The 25,320-nt window shown below is 42.2% G+C and overlaps 1 protein-coding gene across 9 annotated transcripts; it reads right to left on the bottom strand.

Moving 5' to 3' along the window:
• Window positions 1–276: 276 nt before the first annotated feature.
• Window positions 277–25,242, bottom strand: LYRM1 (LYR motif containing 1). 9 transcript variants are annotated; one of them, XM_049904925.1, is made up of 4 exons: window positions 25,161–25,242; window positions 12,785–12,950; window positions 8,066–8,158; window positions 277–1,261 (listed from the first exon to the last, which is right to left on the bottom strand). In XM_049904925.1, exons 2-4 carry the CDS (start codon window positions 12,941–12,943, stop codon window positions 1,145–1,147), a joined length of 369 nt encoding a protein of 122 aa, XP_049760882.1. In that variant the 5' UTR covers window positions 12,944–12,950; window positions 25,161–25,242; the 3' UTR covers window positions 277–1,144. The 9 variants fall into 9 exon arrangements, with proteins under 9 accessions (XP_049760882.1, XP_049760884.1, XP_049760881.1 ...); XM_049904927.1 differs by lacking the exon at window positions 25,161–25,242 and adding an exon at window positions 24,789–24,875 and having other exon boundaries at window positions 12,785–12,943; XM_049904924.1 differs by lacking the exon at window positions 25,161–25,242 and adding an exon at window positions 24,789–24,872.
• Window positions 25,243–25,320: the final 78 nt, after the last annotated feature.

Genomic DNA, 25,320 nt, shown 5'->3' with positions numbered 1-25,320 from the left:
ATCAAAGGCCTAGAGCTGCATTTGTGTTAAAATGTGTATATGCTACCACTCCACTAACAGCATTATATTTGTTCCCCGTGTCATTGCCCAACCCTACAATACTTAATGCAGAGCATGGAAAAAAAGTATCCTTCTGCTCACAGGCGCAGGTTTTTGAGACTGAAATACAAGACATATTTTGAAGGAGAGGATCTGTGGGACAAGGGTAGTACCAACTGCTGTTTCTGAGGGTCAGAAGGCCATTACGGAAAAGAACACGGAGACCAAAACTGATAGACATTTGTCTTTATTGTTGATGCTTGTCGTCTTTGGAGGTCAAAGGCAACAGCACTGATGTACAGACTTGCCATGGGACTCTCCCTTGATTCCACATATTACAGAGGTATAAATTCTTTGTGTTTCGGTCTTTACTTTTCCCATTTATGTTTACACATAATTTGAAAGCCAGCTTGGCTCTTGTACTTTTCAATTATGTTAAGGTAAAATACTTATGATGAATACGATATGAGTTTTAAGTGCTTTCCAGATCAGCATACTAAGTAATCACAAGCTTTAAGATTAGGTAAACATAAGCATTTAACTAAGACATGCACTTTCATTTACGGGGCGGGTAATGGGTCTCATAAAATTTCCATGAAAAACCATAGAATGATATACCTTTTAAGAGTTTATCTAGAATTTGGAAGGGTCGAAAGACAACACACAAAAAAGCCTAGTTTTAAGCAAATCTATAATTTGAAAAGAAAATTTAAAATAATTCTGAGTGTGCTATACGTTTTCATAGTAGCCATAATTAGCAATCGGCTAATTTCTCTGAATCAGCTGGCATGTGTGGCTAAGGGCGTTCCCATGAAAACCTTTATTACCCTTCACCCTTCCTTCCACATATTTTGTTTCAAAATATGACTTCAGTAAGGCTTCAAAGGTCCATGACCTGTAGGGTTTATATCATCCACTTAGGCAGCAAGATCCTGGCAAACTCTAGGAACACGTAGGCACACATCAGGGTAAGTTCCAATATCTGGGAGGTTTTTAGAAGATACCTGAATTTTTTTGCCCCTAATCAAGGAGAAAGGTTTTGTCATCTGTTTTACATTTTAGGCCTAGTTGGCTCATCATTCTCAGAAATAAACTTTCTCCTGGGTTAGGAAATTTCATCATGAGACTTGAGATATACCGGTTTGGCAAGTTTCCTCAGTTTCTCCTGTCTTCGAAGTCCCCGACCTTGTAATGGGGTAAGGCCCATTGGAGGCAGATGAATCTGAATAATAATAAGAAAAATAATAATATTAATAATCACAATCATAATCGTAGCAGCTTATATTCACTGAGGCTTTACTAAGTACCAGGCTCTTTGCTAAGCACTAACATATTTAACTACGGCTGCTAACCAAAGGGTCAGCAGTTTGAATCTGCCAGGCGCTCCCTGGAGACTCTATGGGGCAGTTCTACTCTGTCCTATAGGGTCGCTATGAGTCAGAATCGACTCGATGGTACTGGGTAACCTATTTAAAAAATCCATTGCCGTTGAGTTGATTCTGACTCACAGCAACCCTATAGGATGGAGCAGAACTGCCCCATAGGGTTTCCAGTGAGCAGCTGGTAGATTCCAACTGCTGAACTTTTGGTTAGCCGCCGGGCTCTTAACCACTGACTCATTAATCCTTATAATCTCGATACATTAACGTTTACAATAATCTCAAAAGGAATTATTATTCCGATTTTTATAGATAAGAAAATGGAAGCTTGGAGGAGTTAAATAACTTGCCCCAGAGTATATATTAAGTCGTGGAGCCAGGAGTTGAACTCAGATCTGTATGATTCCAGTGCTTGTGCTCTTTGCCATTTTGCCTGCTTGGAGGAAAAAATGACCACAGATCACACAGCAAGATGGAAATCCAAAGATGAGGGATGTTTTGGGTTGACCTGTATCCCCAAAAAGATATGCTGAAGTCCTAACCCCTGTGAATGTGACCTTATTTGGAAATAGGGTCTTTGAAGATGTTATCAGTTAAGTTTGATGAGGTCCTAGTGGAATAGGGTGGGTCCTAATCCAATCTGAGTGATGTCTTTATAAAAGAGGAGACACAGAGGGAAGATGTCCATGTGGTTACAGTAAAAACCCATTGCCATCGAGTCAATTCCAACTCATAGTGACCCTATAGGACAGAGTAGAACTGCCCCATAGGGTTTCCAAGGAGTGCCTGGTAGATTCAAACTGCTGACCTTTTGGTTAGCAGCTGAACTTTTAATCACTACGCCACCAGGGTTTCCAGTAGCTAACCACCACCCACCCTTATCTACAGTCTGACTTTATGCAGTTTCAGTTACCCGTGGTCAGCTGCAGTCCGAAAATGTTAAATGAGTAGTGTGATGAAATCTTACACCGTCCAGCTCCATGCCACCTGGGGATTATGTTCACATAACTTTTATTACAGTATATTGTTATAATTGTTCTATTTTTTTTATTAGTTATTGTTAATCTCTTACTGTGCCTAATTTATAAATTAAACTTTGTCACAGGTATGTATGTATAGGTCAAAACATAGTATATATAGGGTTCAGTACTATCTGCCGTTTCAGACATCCATGGGGGTCTTGGAGTGTATCCCCCATGGATAAGAGGGGACTACTGTAGTCAGTTATACTGCAGCTGCAAGCCAAGGAACATCTGGGGCAAGAGAACCTGGGAGAGACAAGAAAGGATCTTGTCTTAGAGAGCATGGCCCTGCCTATACCCCGATTAAGGCTACTAGCCTCCAGAACTGAGAGAGAATAAATTTCTGTTGTTTAAAGCTACTCATTTGCTAGTACTTCATTCTATAGCAGCCTAGGAAACTAATAGGTTGTTGTTGTTAGGTGCCGTCGCATCAGTTCTGACTCATACCAACCCTATGTACAACAGAAAAAAACACTGCCTGGTCCTGCACCACCCTCACAATTGGTGCTATGTTTGAGGCCATCATCACAGTCAACTGTGTCAATCCATCTCATTGAGAATCTTTCTCTTTTTTGCTCACCTTCTGCTTTAAAAATCATGATGTCTTTCTCCAGGGACTGGTCTCTCCTGGTAACATGTCCAAAGTATCTGAGACGGAGTCTTGCCATCCTCGCTTCTAAGAAGCATTCTGGCTGTACTTCTTCCAAGACAGATTTGTTCGTTGTTCTAGCAGTTCACGGTATATTCAATATTCTTCACCAGCACTATAATTCGAAGGCATCAATTCTTTAGTCTTCTTTATTCATTGTCCAGCTTTCACGTGCGTACGAGGCAATGGAAAATACCATGGCTTGGGACAGGCACACCTTAGTCCCCAAAGTGACAACTTTGCTTTTCAACATTTTTAAGAGTTCTTTTGCATCAGATTTGCCCAGTGCAATACATCATTTGATTTCTTGACTGCTGCTTCCATGGGAGTTGATTGTGGATCCAAGTAAAATGAAATCCTTGACAACTTCAGTATTTTCTTTATCATGATGTTGCTTATTGGTTCAGTTCTGAGGATTTTTGTTTTCTTTATATTGAGGTGTAATCCATATTGAAGGCTGTAGTCTTTGTTCTTCATCAGTAAGTGCTTTAAGTCCTCTTCACTTTCAGCAAGCAGGGCTGTGTCATCTGCATATTGCAGGTTGTTAGTGAATCTTCCTCCAATCCTGATGTCACATTCTTCTTATAGTCCAGCTTCTTTTGCTCAGCATATAGACTGAATAAGTATGGTGAAAGGATGCAACCCTGACACACACCTTTCCTGATTTTAAACCATTCAATATCCCCTTGTTCTGTTCGAAGGACTGCCTGTTGGTCTATGCACAGGTTCTGTATGAGCACAATTAACCAAAAAACCAAACCCACTGCCGTCGAGTCAATTCTGACTCATAGCGACCCTATAGGACAGAGTAGAACTGCACCAGAGAGTTTCCAAGGAGCGCCTGGCGGATTCTAACTGCCGACCTCTTGGTTAGCAGCAGTAGCACTTAACCACTACGCCACCAGGGTTTCCGAGCACAATTAAGTGTTCTGGAATTCCCATTCTTCCCAATGTTATCCATAATTTGTTATGATCCACACAGTTGAATGCCTTTGCACAGTCAATAAAATACAAGTAAACATCTTTCTGGTATTCTCACTTTCAGCCAAGATCCACCTGACATTAGCAATGATATCTCTTGTTCCACATCCTCTTCTGAATCCAGTTCCCTGTTGATGCACTGCTGCAATAGTTTGTGAATTACCTTCAGCAAAACTTTACTTGCATGTGATATTAATTATATTATTTGATAATTTCCATATTCTGTTTGTTGGATCACCTTTCTTTGAAATGGTCACCAATATGGATCTCTTCCAGTCGGTAGGCCAGGTAGCTGTCTTCTGAATTTCTTCGTATAGATGAGTGACCACTTCCAGAGTCGCATCTGTTTGTTGAAACATCTCAACTGGTATTCTGTCAATTCCTGGAGCCTTGTTTTTTTGCCAATGGCTTCAGCGCAGCTTGGACTTTTTCCTTCAGTACCATGGGTTCTTTATCATATGCTACTTCCTGAAAGGGTTGAACATTGATGACTGTATTCCTTCCATCTTCCCTTGATGCTTCCTGTGTTGTTCAGTATTTTGCCCCTAGGATCCTTCAGTATTGCAACTCGAGGCTTGAATTTTTTTTCCAGTTCTTTTAGCTTGAGAAAAGCTGAGTGTGTTCTTCCCTTTTGGTTTTCTAACTCCAGATCTTTGCACATTTCATTATAATACTCTGTGTTCTCGAGCTGGTCTTTGAAATCTTCTGATCAGCTCGTTTATGTCATAATTTTTTTCATTCACTCTAGCTACTCTACGTTCAAAATCAAGTTTCAGAGACCCTTCTGATATCCATTTTGGTCTTTTCTTTATTTCCTGTCTTTTTAATGACCTTTTGCTTTCTTCATGTATGATGTCTTTGATGTCATCCCACAACTCGTCTGGTCTTCGGTCATTAGTGTTTAATGCATAAAATTTATTCTTGAGTTGGTCTCTAAATTCAGGTGGGATGTACTTAAGGTTGTACCTTGGCTCTCATGGACTTGTTTTAATTTTCTTCAGCTTCAACTTGAACTTGCGTATGAGTAAATAACGGTCTGTTCCACAGTCGGCCCCTGGCATTATTCTAACTGATGATATTGAGCTTCTCCATTGTCTCTTTCCACAGATATAGTCGATTTGATTCCTGTGTATGCCACCCAGTGAGGTCCACGTGTATAGCTGCCATTTATGTTGTTGAAAAAAGGTATTTGCAAAGAATAAGTTGTTGGTCTTGCAAAATTCTATCATGCAATCTGCAGCAGTTTCTAACACCAAGGCCATATTTTCCAGCTACAGATCCTTCTTTGTTACCAACCTTTGTATTCCAATCACCAGTAATTATCAATGCATCCTGATTGCATGTTTGATCAATTTCAGATCACAAAGGTCAGTAAAAATCTTCAATTTCTTCATCTTTGGCATTAGTGGTTGGTGCATAAATTTGAATAACAGTCAAATTAACTGGTCTTCTTTGTAGGCAAGGCGTATGGCTATTATCCTATCACTCACAGCATTGCACTTCATGATAGATCATGAAATGATCTTATTGACAGTGAACGCTATACCATTCCTCTTCAAGTTGCCATTCCCAGCGTAGTAGATCATATGACTGTCTGATTCAAAATGGTCAAAATCAGTGTGTTTCAGCTCACTAATGCCTAGGAGGAAACCCTGGTGGCGTAGTGGTTAAGTGCTACAGCTGCTAACCAAAAGGATGGCAGTTCAAATCCACCAGCTGCTCCTTGGAAACTCTATGGGGCAGTTCCACTCTATCCCATAGGGTTTCTATGAGTTGTAATCGACTCGATGGCAATGGGTTTGGTTTTTGGTTTAATGCCTAGGATATCAATCCTCATGGGTTCCATTTCATTTTTGATGAATCCACCAGCTGCTTCTTGGAAACCCTATGGAGCAGTTCTACTCTGTCCTACAGGGTCGCTATGGGTCAGAATTGACTTGATGGCAACGGGTTTGATCTTGGGTTTAATAGGGAGCTGAGGGAGCCAAAGATTGAAGTTGTCAAGGATTTCATTTGACTTGGATCCACAATCAACACCCATGGAAGCAGCAGTCAAGAAATCAAGAGGCATTGCATTGGGCAAATCTGCTGCAAAGGACCTCTTTAAAGTGCTGAAAAGCAAAGATGTCACCTTGAAGACTAAGGTGCGCCTGACCCAAGCCATGGTATTTTCAGTCGCAATCATATGCATGTGAAAGCTGGACAATGAATAAGGAAGACCAGAGAAGAACTGACGCCTTTGAATTGTGGTGTTGGTAAAGAATATATATCATGGACTGCCGAAAGAACGAACAAATCTGTCTTGGAAGAAGTACAAGCAGGGTCATGGATTGAATTATGTCCCCCCCAAAATGTGTGTATCAATTGGGCTGGGCCATGATTCCCCGTATTGTATGATTTTCCTTTATGTTGTAAATCCTGGCTCTATGAAGTTAATGAGGGAGGATGGGCAGCAGTTGTGTTAGTGAGGCAGGACTCAGCTTACAGGATTGGATTGTATCTTGACACAATCTCTTGAGATATAAAAGACAGAGGCAAGTAGAGAGACGAAGGGACCTCATACCACCAAGAAAGAAGCACCAGGAGCAGGGCGCGTCCTTTGGACCCAGGGTCCCTGCACCTGAGAAGCTCCCCAACCATGGGAAGATTGAGGACAAGGACCTTCCTCCAGAGCCAACAGAGAGAGACAGACTTCCCCTGAAGCTGACGCCCTGAATTTGGACTTCCAGCCTACTAGACTGTGAGAAGATAAATTTCTCTTTGTTAAAGCCATCCACTTGTGGTATTTCTGTTATAGCAGCACTAAGTGACTAAGACAACCGGAATGCTCCTTAGAGGCAAGGATGGTGAAACTGTGTCTTACGTACTTTGGACATGTTGTCAGGAGGGATCAGTCCCTGGAGAAGGACATCATGCTTGGTAAAGTACAGGGTCAGCTGAAAAGAGGAAGACCCTCAACGAGATGGACTGACACAGTGGCTGCAACAGTGGGCTCAATCATAACAACGACTGTAGGGATGGCACAGAACCGGGCAGTGTTTTTGTTCACAGCATCGCTATGAGTTGGAACTGACTCAATGGCACCTAACAACAATGAAAGAGCCCTGGTGGCACAATGGTTAAAGCACCCAGCTGCTAACAGAAAGGTCAGTGGTTGGAACCTACCAGCCACTCCACAGAAGAAAGATGTGGCAGTCTGCTCCAGTAAAAATTACAGCCTTAGAAACCTGATAGAGCAGTTCAACTCTGCCCTATAGGGTCACTATGAGTCACAGTTGACAGTATGGCAATGAGTAATAGGGAGCTGGTCAAATTATGGCACATTCATACAATAGCATACAATGAAATGACTGAAAAAGATTGAGGTAGAACTTTATAGATGTCCAGAATAAATCAAGTAAAATAAACAGACAACAAAATAGTATGCCTAATAAGAATCTATGTATGTCAAGAAAATGTATGTATATGAGCGTAGGAAAAAAAAAAGACTAAAAGGATATATTATCAAACTATTAGGTTGAACCAATACAATATGAAACTGCTGTTTTTGTATGTCAAAGAACTGAATATTGGCAATTTCTTACCAACGCCATAGTTACAGTGGTCACTTCTATAAAAAAAAAAGTGAGGATTTTGCCAATTTTCACCTTCTACTTTATGTATTCCTTTAATGTTTGAAGTTTATTCTTTTATTACAACAGCTTGGCTTTTATAATAAGGAAAATAAGCACATTTTCATAAAAGGGCGAAGGTTAAAAGAGAATGCTGTATGTTTTGTGTATGTGGGAACGTTGTACAGATAGGAGAAGCCAGGCATTCACTGATATTTTAGTTTGTGGCAATGGGTTGGTGGTCTGCGAGATAACTTATTTCCAGCGTGCCTCCTACAGTAGCTCAAGGCTTCCAGCAAGCATAAGCCCCCTCCATACACATTCTTAGAAATAGCCAGGTTGACAAGGATTAGGACCCACCCCATGTTAACGAGTCACACTTACTGGCCTTGGATAAGGAATCTGGTAATGCAGTCCGATTTCAATCCTGGCCGTGCACTCGTCTATACACTGCTGAATCAGGTCTGTGTCTGTGAGCTGTTACCAGGAGAAAACAGGTGAGGCTGTTAGTATTGTGGTAATGCCACCTAAAGAATGTGGTTGTTGTTAGGTGCCTTCGAGTCAATTTTGACTCGCAGTGATGCCATATGACAGAATAAAACTGCCCATAGGGTTTCCTAGGCTTTGATCTTTATGGGAACAGATTGCCAGGTCTTTCTCCCATGGAGCTGCTGGGTGGGTTTTGAACTGCCAACCTTGTAGTTAGCAGCTGACAGCTTATTCGTCGTGCCACCAGGGCTCCTTATGTAAAATACAGGTGTACATTTTCTTAAACTTTTTCAATTCATTAACACTAAATTAAATGTTGATAATTTGAAAAATCAACAGTAACTTAAATTTACTGTGGATTAAACTTGTAAAAAATTGTTGAAACAGGTAATACATGCATATGATAAAACTAATTCAAATAACACAAAGAACGCAGCATTAAAAATAAGTCTCCCTCTTACACACCCCCTAGTTCCCCTCTTCACAGACAACAATTAGCGGCAGATTCTTGTGTGTTCTTCCAAGGATATTCTGTGCATATATAAGCACACATACATAGACAGACTTGGTTTTTTTTTCCTTCATTACCTTAAGGACAGCTCACTTCGTTCTGAACCTTGCTTTTTCACTAACAATGTTACCTGGAGCTCCTTGTATATTTACACGTATAGAGTTGCCCCATTCTTTTTAACAGCTACACGAAATTCCAATGTAAGGCTGTACTATAATTTATTTAACCAATCCCCAACTGATGGACATTGAGGATATTTACAATATTTTGCCATTTTTACAAACAATTCTGCTCTGGATCTCTATAAAAAATATTTTTGTGCCCATTTGCAAGTATCTAAAAGATAAATTCCTGGAGAGAGATCTGCTGGATGAAAGGGTGTGTGTTTATGCATTTTGAATTCTAGCAAATGTTCCCAAATTACTGTCTAGAGGTTACACTAATACTCCACCACAATGTGTAACTTTTTTGCCCACTCAAACCGTACCTAAGAGTGCTTCTCTATATCCTCTCCGATTGATTCAATTTTAAAGGGACTCAATTGTTTCAGCATATGCTGTCTGGAACCCCCCTGAGTAAGCTACTGAAGAATGCTCCAACTTTCATTTTGAACTGTAAACTGCCTTGCTCATGGGTAAGGGGAAGAAAGGGCTTTTGAAGTTCCCAATGTGTCAAATCATGGAGGTCTAGTTTCAAGAAATGGGATGAAAGATTTTTCTGAAAAACAAAAAGCCAGGTAGGATTAGGGAGAGAAGCACTTCCATGCCAAGGGTGAAAAATGAGTCGACATGTGGCTCTGCTAAGGGTTGCAAATGGGCCTCAAAGCAGAGCAAGGATTGCATCAGCCCCAGATGACACCCACAGTGAAGTCTGGGCCTGTGTGGCTTGAAAATTCCAAGAGCGTTCCTGTCCTCTGGTACCTCTTGGATCAGAGAAGAGTTCCAGGAACAGCAATGCACAGAACTAGAGCTGAGTCCCTTGGGGCGAAGGCTCAACTTTCTGACCTCTGTGTTTCTCAGAAGCTATTGCTCTCATGTCCAACTTGGGAATACATTTCCATGTTCCCATTGGCCCACTGGGATTCAGAGCAATTCATGAGATAGCTTTGGATTACTAAGCTCTTACAGTGAGTGAGGTGACAAGAAGCTACTTATGTCTGCATGGGGGACTGGGGAGAAAGGAAACCTGACAAAGATATAGTTAAGGGGGGTTGTTGAGGGGGAGGGACAGGACTCCAGCTCTCCATCTGAACAAGCTTGGGCTAGAGTTCTCCAAACAGCAGTCATTCATGGACTGCTTGTATGTATGATTTTACCATACCTACATACTGCCTATACTGATAATATTTTTCTTTAAACAATTTCTCTCTTAAGCAATAATATTTGTGAAATTGTGGTCTAATATTCTATTTCCCTTCTGATACACAATAAAACAAGTATATATCTTAATATTAAATTAAAACCCATGTACCCCCTGCCCCCAATAATTTCACATACTATCAGTGGTACGCACACCTCCCACTACACTAGCTCACACTACCTTGGGCTAATCCAAGCAGAGGCAAAGGAATGATTATTGTAATAACTAAAAACACAAAGGATCTCAAGCAATCCTCAAGTGAGCTCATTGGCAAGGGTTTATTGGGTATTTACTACAATATTCCCACTACCAGGCTGGACACTGTGAGGCCATGGTCCCTGCCCTCAACTGTCAAGGTTATTACCTGATATGTGAAGCTACAGAAAAGGCATGGTGGTATAATATAACCAATGAGGAAAATGACAGGCACAGACTGCTATACAAATTCAGAAGAGTTAGCCATCATGGGGGTGTGTCTGGGGGAGGGCAGAGAAACTGAGATGGATTTCTAGAGCAGGTCAAATGGAATCAAAGTATTTGTAATGCTCATCAATTTAGTGACAACCACAAGGCAGGTCCTGTAGTATATACAAGAGAAGCACAAGACATTGTCTATGTGCTCAAGCATTTAACAACCTAGTTAAGGAGACTAGGCCAACATAAACAAAACAAAGAATAAGAAAAAAGAAAATATAACCAACTACTTAGGGGTGGGTATAAGTCAGTGGTTTCCAAACTTTTTGATGACCTACTTCTTTCAATAAAAAATTTGAGCCCAGATAATTTATAAATCAGTAAGTTAATTTATAAATATTTATAATTTATATTAATTTATAAATTAACTTACTGATTTATAAATTATCTACCAAGCCAAACCAAACCCACTGCCATGGAGTCGATTGCAACTCATAGCAACCCTATAGGACAGAGTAGAAATGCCCCATAGGGTTTCTAAGGAGCACCTGGGGGATTCAAACTGCCGACCTTTTGGTTAGCAGCCAACATGGACTAATAAATTCAATATAAAATATACATAAGCACATATTTTTAAAGGATGAAATGAAAAATTAATAGAAATAACGATTGTAATATTTTCTTTCCATTCCTCAGGGGATTGATTAAGGACCTCATGGGTATGCACACTGGTTGGGCATGAGCCATCTACACTAAGAAGAGACAAAGTTTAGAGAAGCTGGAGGATGGTGATAAAGGCAGAGGGAAGCTTCACAAGCCAGTTGGCCTTAAAAAGCAGAGAGGCTTCAGGGATTCAAAGGAGAAAGGAAAGATACTGTAGATTAGGAGTGGGTCCTTTGTAGTGCTTGTCCCAACAGTAATTTCACAGTTAATATCATCTACCTCTGAAACAAGGAGCTCTGGTGACACAATGATTAAGCACTTGGCTGCTAATTGAAAGGGTGGAGGTTTGAATCCACCCAAAGACTCCGCAGGAGAAAAGACCTGGTGATCTGCTTCCGTAAAGATTATAGCCTAGGAAACCCTACGAGGCACTTCTACTCTGTCCTATAGGATTGCTATGATTTGGAATCAACTCAACAGTACACAACAACCACAACCTCTGAAATACCTTTGAAGGACCCTGTCTTGGTTTTGCTCATTTTTATATCCCCAACATCTAGTCCAGTGTTTGGCACATGGTGGCCACTCACCCACTTGTTGAATGAAAGAATGAGGGTGAAAACCTGCAGAGTGGTAGAAATGGGCAAGCTGGGGAGGGGAGGCACTCCTGCAGAAAGATGAATTCTGCTTTGATTAGATGCTTCCGGTGGTTGGTGAGAAGCCGAGGCTGGGTATTCAGATGTTGGAGGTGAAACCATAAGGTAGTTACTCCTTCTGCAGGCCTCAATGCAGAGGGCTGACTTTCAGAGGACCCTACAGCTGGCAGAAGGGTGTGTAGAACAGACAGTGCCGAAAAGGAGACAAAGACAGGGGTCAGAGAGGAAAAAAAGTCAAGGGAGTAGACTATCAGGAAGTTTCACGAGGCGAACAGTGGCAGCACTGAATCCATTAGATCGATGAGAAGGAGGCTGAAGAAAGGTCAGGAGCTGAAAGCCCTTCCCATGCTTGGTGCCAGACAGTCTTTCTAAGGAGCTAATAGCTAATGCTTTACGGTTGGTTGGAATGGATCAAATTGAGCCTCCTAGAAAGGTTTCTGGCTCCCTGGTCCCTGGGTGTGGAATTTGGTTAAACTAGCTAATGGAGGCACTATTTTACCCAATTCTGTGGTCCCAAAGGGCCAACTCACTCTGCTAGGCAAAGAGGCTTGAGTTCAAAGTTACATTTATGAAGGGAGCCCTATGTCTCAATCCTATTCTCTTCCTGCTGAATGGGCTTATATTTGGAGGCTTTGAATAGTTTATGAATTGAAAAAAAAATGTAATTATGCACCTTTTTTTGTGGGAGTGGCTGGCAACGGGCTCAGTGTGAGGAACAGCTCTGCCTCTGAAGACTCACATTGGCCTGGTTGTCACCTGGCTCATGGGGTCCACTGAGCCATTTATCAGCTGGACTGAGATCTGGAACACGTGAAGAGAGAAACACGTGCTGGCTCTGCTTTCCAGTGGCTGTGCAAGCTAACTAAACTGGGCCTCTAGCCCCTTCCTGGTCTACTCTCTGCCACTCGGACTTGTTGTTTAGTCCTCTCATTTTTAGGACAGAATAGGAATGAACACACTCCACAAGAAACTGCACCTCCTTCTTGCAGACTCCAACTGAGGCCTACTTACATTTTTGTTTTTCTGGAACAGTGTTCTGGCTTCTTTTAATATGTACTGTTTTTCTTTAATGGTGTCTTCCATCTGCCCTGATGCCGCCTGCCATTTCCTCGCGAGCCTGAAAATTCTGCGGTAGAGGCCAAGAACTTCTTGTCGTGTTGCTGTTGTCATCTTCAGACTCACCAAAATAGAAGAGGGAAAATTTGCATAAAAATTCAATTTGACAGTAGGCAGCTAGGCAGATGTACATTTTTTTTAATCAAGCTCTTTAATTAGTCTAGAAAGAATTGCTCTTTCTCAACAGATCTGTTTGGTCACATTGCCAGGACGGTGTAGTAGGAATACCAGCTATCTCTCAACTAGACGTGTTCATCCTCCCAAGGCTGAGGATTGCTCAACAGTGCTGTTTGCCATGATAGCCAATTTTACAAGCGTAGCAAAATGAAAATTCACATTTACTGTTCTTTAAGCTCTTACCACGATACCTTAGAAGTGATGCTTTAATGTGTATTCTTGTATATTACATCACTAACCTAAGTACTTTGGAAAAGGGACCTTTTGGATAAATGAATTTCCTAGTTAAGTGAGAAGGGGAATTTAATGCAAACTCAAGTGCCTCTGGGTGCTTGGGAGGTAACACAAATGACGAACCTGGTTGGGTGGGGACAGAGGCCCACTGGAGAGTACATGCTGCCTTGAAAGGGGACAGTTGCTACTCAGCTCTGGCCAGCTCCTGCCATGTGGAAGTGAGGGCCTAGGGATGCCAGATTTCCTGAGAGCTTTGAGAATAGGTAGCAATACAAATTTTTTTAAATGAGAAATCTCCTGCTGTTGTTGCAAGCCACTGAATCGATTCCAACTCAAAGTGAACCTATAGGACAGAGCAGAAATGCCCCATAGTATTTTCTAGGCTATAATGTTTATGGGACGAGACCACCAGGTCTTTTCTTTCTCGGAACGACTGGTGGGTTTAAACTGCTGACCTTTCAGTTAGTAGTCACCAAAGCTCCTTTTGAGAAATCGCCTAAAAGACAAGAATTCATTATTTTTGAAAATGTGAGCCACACACAGGACAAACCAAACTGAGTCTGTAAGCTGTTTCATCCAGAGGCTGTTAGGTTGCTACTTCTCTTCTAATTCACAACAGCCTTGTGGGAAATTATTTCTCAAAATTGTCAGTCTACTTCCCTGTCCACGTAAGAACTGGACAACGAGTATAACTGAAAATCTTTCTGATGACTGAAGATCTTGTGGCCTCTCTGGGGTTTTCACTCTGAAAGATTGGTTAATTTCAGAGGACTTGGCTGAATGTGAACTAAGTATATCCTCTAAACCTATTTTTATTTTTAAAAATAAAATTCCTGTCAGTTTTAAGTCATTTCTATTACAGAATATTTCAGATGTAGAGAATATATATGTTAATTATAATAATATAATAAACATATTCACCAGAGACCTTAAAGAATAAATCATGTACATAGAGGAAGCCCCCATTGTTTAACCCTTTGTAATCACATTCTCCTTCCACTTCTAGAAGGAATTCACTATCCTGATTTATCATTCTCACACATATCTTTATATTTAACATTATATAGTATTGCTTTACAAGGTTTAAAAACTTTATATATAAAATGGTATTATATTCTTCTGCAACTTTTTTTTTTGCTCATCATATTAGTAAGATTCATCTATATTGTCACACATAGCCCTAGTTCATATATTCTCATTGTTGCAGATCAGTCCACTGTATGAAGACACTCCAATATTCTTATCTGTTTTCCTGTTGATGGATATTTAGTTTTTTTTTTTTTTTTTTTTTAACTTAAGGAAAATTTTCTGCCTATTTCTTTACTATTTACTTCTACATCTAAAAGTAGTTTAGGGAAAATGAAAAAAAAAAAGTCTCATTACTGGAGGAATCTGATTAAAAAACAGGTTTAAAATCATGAATATACTGCTTTTAACAAACAGGCAGGCTGGGAAGGAAGACAAGGGCAACAGACAGATAGGGTGAGCGAGTAGCAGGGCCAGGCACTTGGACACCTCATTATGAGTCCCGGGTTTTCCTCAAACAGGCTCATCAGGATAGGGAAATAGGCAGCTCACTGCTGTCTGGAAACATGGCCTGCTTCCAATTCAAGGGAAGACGTTAAAATCTGGTGACCGTGTATGCTTTAGGATGCCCTGAGCTTATGAGAATTTGGGCAGCTAAAGAATGCAGCTGGGAACTGGAAGAAGGGGTGTTCCTCTAGAAATTCTAAGTACCATAACTGTAAAGAATTCCCCTTACAGAGAATGTCTTTTTTGAATCTGATTGACCCTCCTACTTATCCTGACCCTGGTGATCTTTCTTGAGGCTTAACCATTTGATGAAGACTTGAAAGCACTACTTCACCCAATTCAAAAGTTTAAAGGCCAAAAGTTATAGTCAATACCAATTCTGAAGTCCATGATGCTTCACAGAAAAAGTTTTTGAAAGGAATTCATAAAAACCAAGAGAGAACATCATGCTTTGTGGTTGATTCTACTAAAAACCCAGATGAGATGATGACATTTTTCCTGTTAAGGAAACAGGTTTCGGAGTTTCTGGCTATCCCTAAAACTCCATGGTTTCACTTGAAAATATGTGTCAGTTCCTGTGAGTAGGGAGTCTGTAACTAACATCTATTACTGATTGCTTCACTTCCCTGTCATTAACAGACGAAACTTCCTTGACGGCATGACACGTGAGCAGGAAAGTGAAGAAGGTCTGGCACGTTAAGACAGCAGCAACCTTCTCCAAAGCCTGACTTTAACTGGTTTCCTTCGACTACTCTAAGAAACACAGCTTCAAACTATAACCGATCATATACCATAATCTGATACACAAGACCTACAATTAGAGTTAACAATTGGTACTTAATACAACTATTTTCAAAACACTTTAATTATGTCTAAGTGTTTTGAAAACTAATCCTGAAAGGGAGATAAGTGATAGTTTCGTCTCCAACATCAGGTGACCCAGAAAATCCAAGTCCAAAGACTTCCAGAGAGGAGTCTAAAGTGTATTCCCCATTGTGGACTATTAACAAGTCTAGCCTACCACTTCCTTCCAAGTCTTGAGAGAAAAGACACGGAAAATGTTTCTTTTGTTCTTTATTGGATTCCTTTCAGTTCTTTGAGGGAACCATCTTCTTTCTTGCCTTGGGGGCACATACCATGCTGTCGCTTCTTTCTAGAAGGTTTTCCCCTGAACTCCTCTTTTCACCTGACCAACCCCTACTCATCCTTCAGTTTCCAGTAAAATCATAGATGTCTCAGAAAATCCTTCGCGCTTCCCCTCTCCCCCAACCACACCCCGTGTTGAACCCTCCCACAACTCCCTGTGTTTTCTCTTTGTAGTGCTTCTCTCTTGTGTTGTTATTGTTGCCAGGTGCCTTGAGTTGATTTTTGACTCGCAGTGACCCCATGTGACAGAGCAGAACTCCCCCATAGGGTTTTCTAGGCTGTAATCTTTAAGGGAGTAGGTTGCCAGGTCTTTCCCTCGCAGAGCTTCTGGGTGGGTTTAAACCACCAACCTTTCAGTTAGCAGCCAAGCACGGAACCCTTGCGCCACCAGAGCTCCTTTATCACTCACATACTAGCTTGTTGACATCTTCCCCCAACAGACCCTAGCCTTTGTGGGAACAGAAACCACATCCCCTTATTTACTGCTGAATCCTTAGCACCTAGTAAGGTGCCTGGCATATAGCTGGTGTTCAACAAGTGTTTGCTGAACGAGCCAACGATCTCTTGCTACAGAAAGCCTGTGCTTCTAGAAACTGAATCAGCCATATATAAAAAAATTAAAAAGCTCTTTCTCTTTTGGCTTCTATTTTCTTCTTTGCCCATGGAAAACAGCTCACTTAGAAAAGCTGCCTTTTCCTGAAGGATTTTCCTTCCAATGGATTTCATGGCTTGAAACCAACATTTTTCCTTTGTAACGATCAATTATTTCACACTTATTCATGTGAAGCTGAGGCATTTTTTTCCCTTCTTTCTCTAGGATCAGGGGGTTGACCTGATGCCACGGGTATGCTGGGATTTTTCCCACGGGCTACATCAGGAATATTTGATTATTCAGAGGACCACACTGAACTTCAGTCTTATCTGGCCATTAAGTTTACTCTTATACCAGAGTTTCCTCTAAATAAATGTATTTAAATATTTGTTTAAGTCGATTTAAAACAGAGGTAAAATTACAAAATAGCAAAAATTGTGACAGTGGACTCTGAAGAACAGAAGTTTGGAAGCTGCTACTCTAAGGCATTCTGTGGTGTCTTCCCTGGTGTTTGTCCTAGCTGAGCCTTCCATTTGGAATGTCTCTTTTCTGCTACCTGCCCTACCTCATCCAGTAAACCTATTTACTATGAAGTTTTTGGAGGACCCCCACCTTCTATCACACCCAGCTACTGCTCTTTTGCTCTTATTTCATCACGTCTCTTTAGTCCCAGAGTCTCTGAATTCCTTGAGGGCAGGGACTATGTCTTGTTCATTACAGTAATAATAATGATGATATGAGGAGTCCTGATGGTGCAGTGGTTAAGCACTCAGACGCTAACCAAAAGGTCGACAGCTTAAACCCACCAGCCACTCTGCGGGAGAAAGACGTGGCAGTCTGCTTCTGTAAAGGGTACAGTCTTGGAAACCCTAGGGGGTGGTTGCACTCTGTCCTATAGGGTCACTATGAGTTGGAATCAATTTGATGGCAATAATGGGATGGGGTAATGATATTAAACCAAATCCGTTACCGTGGAATTGATTTCGACTCATAGCAACCCTATAGAACAGAGTAGAATTGTCTCATAGGGTTTCTAAGGAGCAGTTGGTGGATTCAAACTGCACACCTTTTGGTTTGCAGCCAAGCGCTTAACCGCTGTGCCACCAGGGCTCCAATGATGATATAAAGAGCTGATATTTGCTTTGCCCTTACTCTGTGCCAGGCATTTTGCTAGGTGCTTTACGTATGTTAACTCCTATAATCAGTACAGCAACTCTGTACGGTCAGCAATGGGTTTGGTTTTGTTTTTTATAGAGTAAATACTATTATCCATGCCCATCTGACAAAGGAGGAACTTGATACAGAGAGGTTAAGTAACTTTCCCAATGTCACACAGACAGCAAGAGGGGCCAGCGTTCAAACCCAGTCTGGAGGCAGAGCCCATGCTTTCAATCACTAAATTGGCTGCTCAATCTCAATAAATGTTGTTGAAAGTCTGTTGATTAGCTTTAAAGAACTTAGCCAGTTGTGATATAGGGAACTAAGCAATTCTATTCCCTTCTTATACAAAGAGCAAAAAGAGGCAATTTTTGCACCTTGGCATGAACTGCAATAATCCTTTTTCTAAGGTTTCCCATATACCATCTGCCCTTCCCCCTATCCTGCAAGGGCCCTTCTTCAATAATTGTTATACATCAGCATCTTTAAAGGAGACAGTGCACTGGCTGGGCTGCTCTGCTCTTCTGTTCCCCACGGTAACTCTATTCCCTCCAACTCCAAAGGGAACTGACATCATAAAAGAGACACCAGGGCAGGAGGTTCATTACAATGCTACCACCCACATGCCTTACTCTTTCTCTCATGGGACCCATTCACTCAACATTTATTAACCAACCACCATATGCCAGGCATGTGCTAGGTTCTGGAGATACAGTGATAAACAAGCTGCCAAGTCCCTGCCTGCCTAGTGTTTTATATCCTAGGGGCAGAGGCAGATGATATGTAAGAAAATTCCAGATAGTGATATGTGCTCTGAAGGAATGAAACAATGATATGATACTAAGGAGCAGAAGCAGGAGTTATTTTATCTTGAGTGGTCAGGGAGGGCCTCTCTCAGGAAGTGACATCTCAGCTGAGACCCTATTGGTAACAAAGTGCCCATCAATGGGAAAAGTTAAGGGGAGGGTGGTGCAGGAAGGGGGAACAGAAGGAGCAAAGGCTCTGAGGTGGGAACCAACTTCACAGAGCAATGTGAATATGGTCAGAGCCTACAGAGTCCACAGGCTGGCAGATGCCAGCACAGGTTGGTCAGGTGGGCCTTGGAAGAGTTCGGTCGTACTCTGAGAGCGAAGACACTGGTGGGTTTTAAGCAAGGCGGTAACATGGTCTGATTTACATTTTTAAAAATCTGCTGGATTTCAAATGATGAGAACTCATGATTCTACCAATCTTACAGATGGCATACAAGATTCTTGGCTAATGCCACCTAATTGACCGGAGAGTCGGAACTGAAAGCCAAAAAGTTCGATCATTTCCCTATCTGACCACAAACTTCCCCGTTTTTATTCCCGAGTCAGAAATGGGGACTTATAATGAGAAGTGATCAATCTCTTAAAAACAAAAAAACCCCACTCATTCTTCTACTCAATGTTAAGATTATAAGTACAATGAAAGGATATGGGGAGGCTCCAAGAGCCCACTGTATATGGCTCACCTAGACACTTGGCATGTCTAAATCTAATTTTATAGAAGGTCTATGGCAAGATCTGCTAGTACTAGGGGCTTCATCCACTTCATCTTTTTCCCCACCTCTGGAAAGACCATCACGGCATGAACACTTAGGAGTTTAAGTCCAGAGATGAAAATTCCCTTTCTCCAGATGAAATTTATAGAAGTATGACTCTGGTGTTAGGAATGTCAAAATTCCACATGTTGGATTCTCATGGGGCTTTGCCTTCTACTGAAGGAAAAATGTAGCAGTATAACAAGAGACGAGACAGAAGGAAGCAAGGAGAGTTAACCCTCGTTTTTGAGCCCCAGGTGAAGGGAAAGACGTTCCATAGGTAGATTTTTTTCTCCTCAACTTCTTTTGACTAGTATGGCCAAATTTTTCTCCTGAGCACTTTATTATGATTTTTTTTTGGGGGGGGGCAGAAGATAGTGAAATCCACCCACACAAAATCACCGTCTTATGTGCTCTTTGTGCACCAGTGACTGTATGTCCTTTGCCCTTCTACCCTATTATCTCCTTAGATCTGGAACTCTTTCTTTCTGCCAAATGAGAGTTCACACACCAGATACACCCTTTCTTTGACTAGCTGCTGCTTCTTAATCTTCAGCTTCTATGTCATGTCTTGTGAGGTGCCTTCTTCATATTGAGATGGGGTCAGTGTCCCTCCTATGTGTACCCCCAGCACACAGCTTACTCCTGTTGCAATATTCATTCTATTCTAGTGTAATTTTCTGTTTGATTTACCATTCTACCTCCATCATGTGTGTGTTGGGGGTGGGAGGAAGGTGATTTGGGACTATGTCTCATTCATTACACTCATAGGCCTGGCACATAATTGGAGCTTGAAAAATATTTGTTAGGAGAATAAACCCACACACACAGAATGGTTACCAGTAATGTCCATTCTCAGCCTGAAGATATACGTGAGTGGTATTTGGGCCAGGTTTCCCAACTGAAGATCTCATAGCACTTTAAAATACTAATTAGTCCTCATGATGATGTTTTCAGGATATGTGGGTATCAGGATAAAGGACTAAAGACTCAGTTATTTTCGGGGCGGGGGGAAGCCCATCAGTTCCATCTAGGGCAGCATAAAACACAGTTATGATGTAACCTAAACTCTAAGTTCTTTTAAGGCCGGTTAGGGTTTGGCCACTAAAATGTTTTATTGAGACTTAGAACCAAACATACACAAAAATAGGATTCTGATACTTTTTCTTGAAAAACAATCTTTTAGGGGAATAAGGTCCATTGCGCCCAATGATCAACCAAGCCAGAAAATTGTAATTTAAAACTTCCATCATTTGGAAAACCTCTAGCGTACCGAAATGTTCTTGATAATACCAAAGTAATCAGATTTTCGTGTCCTAGATAAAGAAGAATGACTATCTTAGTTTTGGGCACTCAGTTTCTCCACAGATATAAAAAATGAATGTATGGGCTCTGGGGGGCCCAAACTTGTGTTTGAATCCTGACTTTACCACTTTGAGCTGTTATGAACCTCTCTGAGCCTCAGTTTCCTAAAATGTAAAATAGGGTAACCATAGTACCTTCTTCAAAGAGTTGTTGTAAGGACTATTCATGAGATAACCTATGTAAATCACTTAGCACTGTGAGTTAACAAAGGCAAATGTGACCTCAATAGGAGAAAATAAAGGAGGAACAATGAGGCCTCTTTGATCAAGCCTACGCTTTGTCTGCTGGGAGGCCGGGTGGGGGAAATGTGTTGTCTGCTGGCTGGCGAATTTATTGCTTTGTGGTAGTAATGGATTTTCCTAAAGCTGTTTCCCTCTGATCATTAATAATCCCTGTACAGTAAAGGGCTATTGTTCTTCAGTATGAGTAAATAACCCTGTTGGAGGCACAGCTTATCTTCAGACCACAGCGCATGCTTCTTACTGGAAATATAATGCTGGTGCCAACACCAAAGGCATCATCAGACTTCCCTTCCTATTTTTCTTCCTTAATCTCTTACTCCTTGCTTATCCTTCAGTACGCTTTTCTCCTAGATCTGTTATACTCCCTCTTTTTGGCATACACCCGTATCCTATATAATATCATCCTTACCGTCAAGATAAACTGTGCCCCACACATCTGTCTCCTCCCTCCCCACCCCAATCAATCAACACATACACCACGGACTTGCTTCCTGTTCTGGATTCAGTTTTTGGTTACTAAAATCCAAAAACGGAAGTGTAATGCCACACACTGTATTGCAAATCTCAGGATATGCCTGCGTGGTGTACTTAATCATATCACGGCTATTCTCTGAAACAGCATCTTTGTACACAGAAAGTGACAAGAATACAGTGTGTCAGAGATGGGGGCAGGGTGCAGAGGGTAGACCATATTTTTATTTTACTTAAGGGAAAAGAAATTAGGCTAGGCTCTGTCAGATGCGAAGTCTTAAGAACATGGTGAAAATCCAAAAATATTGACGTCTGGCAGGCTTTTAAAATAACTATCCCAAACAAGATCCTGCGAGGCAAGTACACCCATTCTAAATATATAATGCCACCACTGGAGCACATACAAGATCATACTCGCGTAGGGGAACTCCAATCAAGCTATTGTAACCATGATGTACTGCCATTTTTTTTTGCCTCAGGGACAGAAATTCTAAATGGAAACCAAGTTTCTTGGTCCCCTCAATTCAAAAGAAGTTAAAGCATCTGTTACGCTGTCAGCATTTTTAGGTGACAAAGGTAGGGTAAGGGTCCGTTGGAGGTGGTGAAAACCAGTTACCAAAAGTAGAAGGCAGTGTTAGAGGTGTATGGGAAGGGCTGAAAATAGATGGTAAACTAGGCCATCCAACCCGTCATTCATTCCTAACTACCCAGCAGGGATCTTCAACCCTCCATAGGAACTAGAGAAGTTGAAAAGCTCAAAACGCTAATTTAAATTCCTCCTTTGAAATAATTTTCTAAGGAATTGGGATAGAAAACTGGCAAAAGGGCTTCAGCTGTAACCGTTAACACAGCTGGAGCTTTTTAGCATCTGAAACTTGTTCCAGCCATGTAATAAATAACTGTACTCTGCACAGGTACAGCTTCCAAGTACCTTCCACCTATGAAACAACTATTAAACGAACAACTTTTGTCAGCTGCAGAGATGAGTAAAGACGAAGTTCCTTGAGAGTAGGAGCCTTGATTGATTCATCTTTACATGTGGGAAACAATTAGCACCCTGGGTACCTTCAAGATCCTCCAGTCCAGTGCTGACCATGAGAACTTCCTGTGATACTGGAAATGTTCTGTGCCTATGCTGTGCGATAGGGTAAGACACATGTTGTTACTGGGCACTTGAAACGTAGTTAGTGTACCTGAAGAGGTGAGTTTTTATTTAATTAACTTACATTTTTTTTTTTTAACTTACATTTAAATAGCCATATGTGGCTAGTGGCTACACACTGGACAGCACAGCTCAAGACCAATGACTGCAAGTCAAATGCCCACAAGGGTAATGCACACATGATCCATATAAAAAGGGTGAAGCTACCGCTGACTGTTACTGTGTAGGAGCTTCAGCAGTGTTGCCAGATTATCTGATTTTTCAAATGAAGCTGAAAATCTGGATTTTGATGTCCAATTTTTAAATGTTGGCAAGTAAATTTTAGAAAGAATTTAAGTCACTTTGTGGGTAGAACAATGTTTGTGGGCAGAATCTGTCTTGTCATTTTGCAATCTCTAATCTAGGCCAACCCCTCGAGCTCAAAGAGAAGGACCTTATCCAAGGCCACTCCACCGGTTAGTGGCAGATCAAAGATTGAAATCCAGGCCTTCTGATTCTTCTTAGGACACTCTTTCCACTGAAATTGTGGCGGTGGTGGCAGTGGCAGCAGTGGCAGGGACAAAAACCCCTTTGTCAGAAACTATTGAATTCCACAGCAGATACCTTATGAATACAGTGTTCCTACTGTTGTGTTCCTACCCAGCTACAGTGACATGTTGGGCCTTCTGGGCAAAGCTCTGTACTAGAAGCCAGAAGACCACAAAGCAGAAACAGTCCCAGCTCTCAAAGAGTTTATAGTTTACGAGGGATACAGATATATACAGAATTTAAAGTCAGGCTTCCTATAATGGGCACAAATTACCTGCACACAAGTCCAAAAGCACTGATAGCTGGGAGAGGAAGGAAGGGACAAGACCTGAACCAGGCCTTAGGTGATGGGTAGAAGCTGGCCAATGGGTGGATGACTCTCATTGATTATGAGAGCAGGTCTCATTATTCCAGGATATTATGGGGGAGGGGGACTCCTCCTTGTATCTTTGAGGCTTTTAATACTGTCCTTTCCTGGCTTCTCCTTCTGCGTGTATTGCTAAGTGTTGAAAGCCCCAGGAAGTTTAGTCCTGGGTCTTCCTCTTTTTTATCTACATTCTCTTCCAAGGTGATCTATATTCTGAGCACCCCAAAAATTTATTATCTCTAACTATGACTTTACCACTGACTTGCATATTGAACTTCTCAACATCTTCATCTGGATGGCTAATAAACTTCTCAAACTTACTATGTTCAGGACAGAACTTCTGATATTCCTTTCCAAACAGTCTTCCCCATTAGGAGCCATCCTTGGTCCCTCCCTCTCTCACACACCATATATCCAATTCAGCAGCAAGTCTTGCTCCAAAACATATTCTGAATCTAATTCTCTCCGTTTCCACTGTGACCACTCTAGTCAAAAACAGCAACGTCTCTCCCTTGGTCCACTTTAACAGGTTCCCAGCAGGCCGGACAGCTTCCAACCTTCTCTATGCAGTAGCCACAGCGATTTTTTTTGTAAAATGTAAGTCAGGTCAGGTCACTCCCCTTCTTAAAACCCTTCGCCGGTTTTCCCATCACATTTAACATAATATCCAAGCTCTTACCACGGCCGGAAAGGCCCTGCTTTCTCAGGCCCTGCCACTTGTGTAACACTTGCTCTTTCTGCTGCAGCCACATGGCCTTCTCGCTGTTTCCTCCATTCGAACCTTTCCTTGCTCTTTTCCCCACCCAGAAAGCTCATCCCCTATCTCCTCTCGGATCTCAGACAGTTTCCTCCTCTGAAAAGAGGGCCCCGGTGGCAATTCCTGCACTCGAATGGAAAATCACGGTGCAAGGCTTTTGTCTAGTTCCCAAGTTTGTGGACTGACGGAATTATGAAGCTAGCTTTCACTGTCCTAGGCGTTTTCGTTCTCAAACGGGGCCTCGTCTGAGTCAGCCTTCCCCAGCCAGACGTCTCTAGTCCCCGGCGCGCTGGGAAGAAGCGAATAGCCTCTACTATTTCCCACTCACATTTGGGAATCCAAAGGATTCAGAAGTCTCTAATGGGCCCCAAACCGGCATCTCAGCGTTCCCAAACCAGGTGTCCCCTTTCTGCACGCGGGCTGCTTCCCAGAGGCAGGTTCCCGAGGCCAGCGTCGATGACACCGAGCTGCCCTCGCGAGACTGGGGTCACACAAGAGCGTCTCCTAGCAACGCCGCGCCCCCCCCGCCCTTACCCCTGGGGAGCCAACCCCTTCCCCCAGTCTCCCGCGCCTGGAGTCAGCGTCTCCATCCCCTACACTCACTCTGCGTCAGTCCTGCCTTTCCCCACCCACAGAAGCGCGGCAGCCCCCGGCGGGCTGGGAGGAGGCGGTGCCGGGAACCCAGTGGAGTGGTGGCCGACGGAGCTCGGGCAGATCCGGTAGGCCAGGCAGGACCAAACCACCGGGCGGACCTTTGTGGGAAGATTAGTTTCAGGTCGCAGGCCGCTCGAGTCTCAGTGAAATTCAAACTCTGTTCCACCCTCCGCTGTCTACCCAACAATATAGCCGCCTCATCTTCTTCCTATTTTCCGTTTACCCCTTTCGCTATTCTTCTCTCCCCCACTCCAGCCAAAAAAATGGGCCAGTCCAGCTCCTCCCAGCCCTCCCTCCCTGTCGCTCTGTCTTTGCCCTTACTTGGCGACGGCTTCGTACGTCCTTGCTTACGTCGTGACGCTAGCTTCCACCCTTTCTCTCCCAGCCCCTCTCCCTCATTCTCCCTCCTGGAGCAGGCGGCCTGCGGGGTTACCGGAAGTGATGATGCAGGAGGCGATGGAGGGGGCGGGGCTTCGGGGCG

Source organism: Elephas maximus, chromosome 12 (genome assembly GCF_024166365.1).
Source record: "Elephas maximus indicus isolate mEleMax1 chromosome 12, mEleMax1 primary haplotype, whole genome shotgun sequence".
Classification (NCBI taxonomy): Eukaryota; Metazoa; Chordata; class Mammalia; order Proboscidea; family Elephantidae; genus Elephas; species Elephas maximus.
The sequence above is the reverse complement of the archived record's forward strand: the minus strand, read 5'-3'. Positions and strand labels throughout refer to the sequence as shown.

Excerpts from the sequence above, each read along its gene's own strand:
- LYRM1 (XM_049904919.1), bottom strand. The coding sequence starts at position 24,244 with ATGAGCTTTCTGGGTGGGGAAAAGAGCAAGGAAAGGTTCGAATGGAGG. Across the intron at positions 12,951-24,107 it reads GCAGGGCCTTTCCGGCCGTG|TCTGAAGATGACAACAGCAA; the intron begins GTAAGAGCTTGG and ends TATTTTGGTGAG. Across the intron at positions 8,159-12,784 it reads TGTTCCAGAAAAACAAAAAT|CTCACAGACACAGACCTGAT; the intron begins GTAAGTAGGCCT and ends TCCTGGTAACAG.